At 48.8% G+C, this 6,735-nt stretch overlaps 1 protein-coding gene across 1 annotated transcript in view; it reads right to left on the bottom strand.

Moving 5' to 3' along the window:
* Positions 1-1,519: 1,519 nt before the first annotated feature.
* Positions 1,520-6,735, bottom strand: part of LOC101584249 (betaine--homocysteine S-methyltransferase 1) — a 17,202-nt gene continuing 11,986 nt past the window's right edge. Inside the window, exons 6-8 of the mRNA XM_004645747.2 lie at positions 5,718-5,900; positions 3,907-4,135; positions 1,520-2,221 (exon numbers count right to left, since the gene is read on the bottom strand). Coding sequence (XP_004645804.1) covers positions 2,038-2,221; positions 3,907-4,135; positions 5,718-5,900 — 596 coding nt within the window. The 3' untranslated portion in view covers positions 1,520-2,037. The remainder of the gene's footprint in view (positions 2,222-3,906; positions 4,136-5,717; positions 5,901-6,735) is intronic.

The raw sequence follows: 6,735 nt of genomic DNA, 5'->3' as shown, positions 1-6,735 counted from the left end.
GTAAAGACTGGGGCTTGTTTAGCTGGCAGGTAAGGCTTGGGAGGTTGTAGACTGAAGAAGGTCACCGGTTATTGGAAAGCTATTTGGGAAAAAAGTCAGTATAGTAATTCCAGCACGAGGATCTGGGGGAGACATAGAAAGCTTTCCTGGACAATGAGTTATCCTGGGTGGGATTCAGAGGTCCGCGAAATAAGACCAGGAAACCACCCTCCCACCTACAGCGTCCAAGAGGGCTGGAAGGTCTGCTGCTTGGAGAGACAGCCTGGCAGAGCTGCTCAAGTTCCAAAGGAACGGGTCCTCGGGCGGCCCCTGCTGGAAATCCTGGGCCTGCAGTCATCGATGTGCGCCCTGTTTAGGGATGCCCAGGCAGCAGTGGCTGGGGTCTCCCTCAGGGCGCTCTTGCTGCCGTGGTAGGAAGTGTGGGGCCAGGAATTGCACGTGACTCCTTCGGTGTGTGCTGGCCCCGAGTGAGGCTTCGTGTCCTGACTTGACGAATGGGGCTCTCATTTCCTATTTCTAAGCTCCTCGGACACTGAGCCCATGAAATACCTTCCCACGCAGGACCTCTTAGCAGTGGGCTAGTGAGAGTCCAGAAGGGGAAGCGCCTGTGGGCGGGCGACTGCGAAATCCACCACCAGGCCCGTGTGGACTTGCAGGTCTCCCCAAGGACCGCACCCTGGGGTCCCAGGAAAAGGCTGTGCAGGTCATAGGACAGAAGGTGACTAAGGGGGTCATAGCGTGCGTGACTAAAGGGACCTGCATTTCCAATCCAGTTACTATTGTCTGTGAAGCAAAGGACTAAATCTTGAAATTGATGTGAGAAAATTAGAAACTCGTGGAGTTCGTGCTCACAGTGTTCTGAAGAGCACACTTTGGCTCTACCTGTGCCTGGGGAAGGGTGGATTGCAAATTCTCTCATGGAAAGAACTCTGGAATTTCTCTTCCCTTTAAAAACTGCTAGCATCTCTGAAATTCCAGTATGCCTGTGAGGTGAGTGGATAGTAGTAGTATTTTTTAATAGACGGGAAAGTGGACCTATAAAGATTTCATACAGGATTAGTAGGCTGTAGAATTAAAACAAAAACAAAACCCAGATAATGTGACTGACCTTTTTGTTATTACAAGGAAAAGAATAATTTCAAAACAGCTCAGCTGGTGAGACTGAATGGGATGTCTCACACTAATGTTATTCTATTTTTTTAATGTATGTAGTACAGGGTCTCATTTCACAGCTCAGACTCGCAGTGATTCTCGTCTTGAGCCTCCCTAGTGTCAAGATTACAGACATGTGCCACCATGCCAGGTCTTGATGGCTGGCTCGGCGCACCCAGGGATGGGGCTGGTGTGGCATGTGGTGCTAGGGATCGAACTCACCTAAGCAGGTGCTTAGTCCACTGAGCTATCTCTCTGGCCCATAGCAATGTTTTTCTACTATGGATCAAAAATCATGAATGGGTTATCACATCAACTTACTCAACCACTATGTTTTTCTAAATAGAGTAGAAAGAAAAATAAAAAATACCAGAATGGATCACACATTTATTTCAGTGATTGTATGTCATACATGTTACTCATCCATGGTATAGATAGATCATGTTCCTTACTAACAGTTATACTCAGAAGTGGTCAGAAGTCACTCTGCACAGCATCCTTCTGTCCCCGGCTGGCTCTGTGTCACTCACAACATCATGCATCACACCCTCCCTCCCGGTCTGCCAACTTGTGAAAGTAAGATTAATGTCTGGATTACTTTTCCTTTACTGCAGTAATTTCTGTACTACTTAACACATGACAAGTGTTTAGGAAGCCTACAAGCTCTTATTCTACTGAGCTATCTCCCTGGAACCATGTTGCTTCTAAATAAACTTCTAACACAGACTTTCAGAACTGCTGACTGCTCCTGGTGACCCTCCTTTGTTCAGTTAATACCAAGTACACCTGTAGGCTGGGGCTATGCAAGTGTGGCTTTGAACCATCTTTTCCTTATTTGTATGCATGGAGGCCCAACAGACAGGAGTTCAGCAGACAGTATGGCTACTATATGGATTTGAACTTCTGTTTTTCAAAGAGCTCCCTCAGCTGCTGCTCAGTGGTGGCTTCCTTCTGCTGCATCAGCTCAGCTGTGCCCTTGGTCACGCCCCAGGCATCAGGCTTGGACAGAGCAGGGTTGTAGGGCCTGCCGGAGGCTATCCGGAGACTCTGCCAGTACTCCTTCCGGGCCCTGTGGGAACCAAGCAAAAGCATCAGTTCCAGCCCCACCTGTCCATTCTGTCACTGAGCTACAATATGCCCTTGGCCATCCTCAGACTCTGAGGTCCTTTTACCCCTGAACTGAGCTCAGGTCTAAAATTGCCTTGGATTTTCTCTTTCAACATGCGCATAGGGATCAGAAGCTTAGAATTCAGAGAGGTGATGTTTTCTGTGTAGTGTCGTGACCTGTCACGCCTCACATTCCACCCCTGTACCTTGTGGTCTGGCTCCAAATGGCATCTACACCTCCCCCTCCCTGGAATCTGCTGCTTTCCATCTCCTTTCTCTTCCCCTGTCTCCTGGCTTAGGCTGCCTCCTGTCTGGAAGCGTTCATCAAAGGTGTGCGTGCAAGGCTGTGGCACTCTAACTAGATGGCCTACCCTCCAACGGCTGCTTGTCACACTCCCGGCCCCTTGCCACTGTGTCACACAACCTCTTCCAGCTTCCACTCCACTGCATTCAGACTTCTGATTTCTTGTCTTTCTGCACAGGCTTCTTTCCACCCCCGGGGCTCGCTGCAAGCTGTTCCTGTGTCTGGGACTACATTCACTCTCTAGAACTTAGCACAGGGAGCTGCGGGCTCAGCCTCCACCCGCCCCCTGCATCCCCTGCTTCTGTCCGAGGCTGTGCCCATCTCCCTCCGTTCTGAAGCAGCCCTTCCTTGTCTACTCTGCTGCAAATCCTTGGGGCTGGGGCAGCGCCTGCCCATGTACACACAGCAGTGTCCGACAGAGGTGTGTCTGTGAGTGTCTGCTGAGTGGTGTGGAGTGGCTCTGCTGGTGGGCCATCTTCTAGCCTGCCTTCTCTGCTCTGCTTTTACAACTCAAGCCAGGCACTGGGGAGACAGCTTGGCAGTCTAATCGTCTACCTGTAGCACAAGGACCTGGGTTTGATCTGGGTAGTGCATGCTGTGGGGCCACAGAACCCGGAGCCCAATGTGCCAACCACTGAAACTAAGTGTGGTGGCACATGCCTGTCATCCCAGTGCTGGGGAGGCTGAAACAGGAGGATCACTATGAGTCCAAGCTGCGCAGTGAGACCTGGTACCAAATAAATACATAAATAATTTTTTTAAAAGCCAAAAGACAATTCTGGAGTATCTTTCTATCTGGCAGAGTTGGTCATTCTCTTGTCACTTTGTTACCCATTCCTCTACCGCAACAGTTACTGCAGTATAGTATAATGGGTTTCGTATCCATTTCCCTCACAGCCTATGAGTCTCTGAGCCAGAGACCCCAGATTCCCACTTCTGTAGCATTCCTCATGTCCTCTACCTGCTTGATATAATTTTTTTTACTATTCATCCCTGCCACTGGAATTTGGGCTCTGGGGAAGAACCTTATCGATCTTGCTGACTACCACATCCCCACTGCTGCACATCTTGGCACAGAACACGTAGTACTGCTGTGTTTACTTTGTGCTTGACTCTTGTAAATCCACATGGCTCTGCCTTTGTGACCTCCATCACCACCTGTATTGCTCACATTCTGCATTTATAGAGCCTTCTCCACCAATCAGCTCATACAGCTGTGCTATAATCATCTCTGGGAGAGAATCTCATCATCATATAGTAAGTCAGTTGACCTCTTTCAGTGGCCTTGCTTGGACAGTCAATATTCAGATCCAAACTGGTTTGTGCTAGCAAATGATACTCACCTCGCTCTAACCCAGGGCTTGGTGTGCATGTTCAAGCCACTTCCCCAGCCTCCATGCTTTTCAGAAGCAGCTGGCAAAAAGCCTCTTTCCGGAGCCAGCTCCTCTGCAATTGCCCTGATATGATAGGGCTCAAACCCACAGCATCCGCCAATGTACCGGACCCCCAGGTTGTAGGCCTCTCTGGCATATTTCTGAATATCCCATCGGGTGGCGACTCTGGGCTCCAATCCTGTGATAAATGTCATTATGTCTATATTATTTTTATTACAAAATTCAAAATTTTAAAAATCCAAGATGAATAGCTATAATAAAATTGTCAATAAGCTGAACGGGCTGAGGATACTCCTCCTGTCTTAGATTCTAAACTGCTGGGGACTCTGGATTGACACATGCAGTCTTACCTCCCAAAGACCCCAGGCAGCTTCTGTCTCTGTATGAGGGTGACCTGCGAGGCTGGCAGTATGTGGAGGGGGATGCTACGTGGACTTGGGCTGGGTTACAGAAGACACCTTGGCTTCTATCTGACTTGGCTAGGAGCCCTTGCCCCAGGGAGCCAGCTGCTGTGCTACAGAAATACTTGTGTCATGGTGGAAGCCCAGGTATGGAGAAGGTCTCCATCCACAAATGGCAAGCACCTGCACATATGGGCATGTAGATCCGTATTACCCACTAGGTTCTGGGGGCCTTAGGTCTGGCCAAGCTCTGGCCTACAGCCCCTTTGACACCCCTGAATGAAATCCACCCAGCTCCACTGTACCTGTATTCTGACCCATGACACTGTGAGATAGTACATCTATAGCAAAACCAACCCAAATGCCATGCCTGCCTTCTGTATGTTCTCCTCAGGTCATTATTTTCTAATACTTTATAATGTCTCTGAGTATTGTTGTAGGATACAGGATTTAGGATAAGGACCTTAGAGTATGAAGGAGGCTGGTGGGCTCCACCCTGGCTTCCTCTCACTTGAATTTCAAAGTGGGCTCACCCCTTCTTATGACTTGTACCTAGATGTATCCCCAAAGTCTCATGCACTCACAGGTGGGGCTTTTCAGTGGGGGCTGGCTCTAGAGTGTGTGATGCTGGGATTAAGGGTGCATGATTACTACATCAGCCCACTGCTTGGTTGGCATCACCGGAAGCCAGGAAGCCTACATACGGTACAAACAGAGAAGAAGAGCTGCTGTTGTTGCTGGGACTCGCTGTTAGCAACGTCTGCCTTCTGCCTGCCACAAACTATTTCTCCTCTGCCATCCACCCTGCCGTGGAGCCAGCTGACTATGGACTGAAACCTCTGCAAACAAATAAACCTTTTGTTTTTTAACTGTGGGTACCAGGTATTTTGTCTCAGCAACAAGAAAAATAAGCCACCCCACTTCCCAGGATGTAGAGATGCTCACTCCCTGGCAAGCACCTCAGGAACCCCCTGCAGCTCAGTTACAGCAATATTTTCAGAGAAAATCACACTGTGGATACTGCTTGTTTATCTGCTGGGTTTTCCTGATGATAAACTAAGATCTAGAGAAAATGAGGGATTTCTCCTTCAGACCATACAACAGAGCTAGAGCAGTCCACTGTGGGGCTCTCTTCTGCAGCTTGAAAGCATGATGGATTAGTGTCAGGTCTGAGCTCATGGGGAGTTTGTAGGCTCCCCCTGCCCAATCTCCTTCTTCTAATATCAAGGGAATCAGGGCGGCAGGGCAGATGAGAGCTTTGCAGCTATTGCTTTGCCGTGACAAAAGCTCTCTGGCTGTATTTATTTGAAATTGATCAAGCAAAGATAGTTAGAGGATTTATAAAAGCATGTGTCTTACCAAAGGGGAATTCTGGGAGATCAATGAAGCCCTGCTTGCCGCAGTCAGGCGTGTGGTAGGCCAGGGGCTGGCTCATGAGGTAGGCTTTGAGCCTCGCGGCTTCCAGGCCCTCCTTCATGAGCTTCACAGTCTGCAGGCTGGTTGTGGGGTCGAAGTGGCAGTTCACCCCCACGATGGAGGCACCTGCAAGAAGAGGGCAGTGAGCGCTGCACTGACTCTGTGCTCTGCAGGAAGCCTTTTGTGGAGTGATGGACTCTATGTGCTGCTGCAGCCCGCACTTCCCACAGCCTAGCTCAGCTGTGAGTGAGAGTGTTTCTAGCGGGCAGAAGTAAAATGCTTCCAGGAGTCTGGCAGAACTGAAGTGTCACTTGTGCACTGCGCTGGCCATCTTTTTTTTTTTTTTCCTATGACCAATTACTAATTACTAAAGATTTATTTTATTTTGCTTCCAACTATAGCAGTCCATTTTTCAACCCTTGGTATTTCGTGGCAAGCACAATTTCCATCCCTCCCGGCTGCCACACTGCACCTGTGCTTACCACAGCGCTGCTCCCTGGAGGCGTAAGTAAGCACTCACCACGCATTTCACTAGCCTTCTTGGGAAAAGTAGCAGAAAGAAAAGCTTTTCAGAAATCTATTTTCCAGAAGGAGTTTTGTGTCTAAGGTTAGTGGTTGGTAGAAAAACACATTAAAACATACTGACCCAGGGACAAAGCTCAATGGCACAAGGTCCTGAATTTGATACCTGATGAAAAAAAAAATCCTTCGCCTTGCGCTGATCTATGGGGCCAGCAGCCCTGCAGTTACTTTTCAGCCTCTCAACTCCTAGCTACGCGCTTCAGGCTTTTAAAGCCTCCTTCGGAGATGCGCTGCTGTGGAAGGCTGAGTCAGCGAGAACAGAATGGCTTTAGACACTTGCTGTTTTCAAGGACTTTCTTGATAGTTGTCATAATCCTAATTGCATCCGGGCCAATGAAGATTTATCATGACACCGTTGGACATGATTTTAGAAAAAAAA

The sequence above is a fragment of the Octodon degus genome, unplaced genomic scaffold (genome assembly GCF_000260255.1).
Source record: "Octodon degus isolate 3935 unplaced genomic scaffold, OctDeg1.0 scaffold00238, whole genome shotgun sequence".
Lineage (NCBI taxonomy): Eukaryota > Metazoa > Chordata > Mammalia > Rodentia > Octodontidae > Octodon > Octodon degus.
This window is presented reverse-complemented; position numbering and strand designations above follow the sequence as displayed.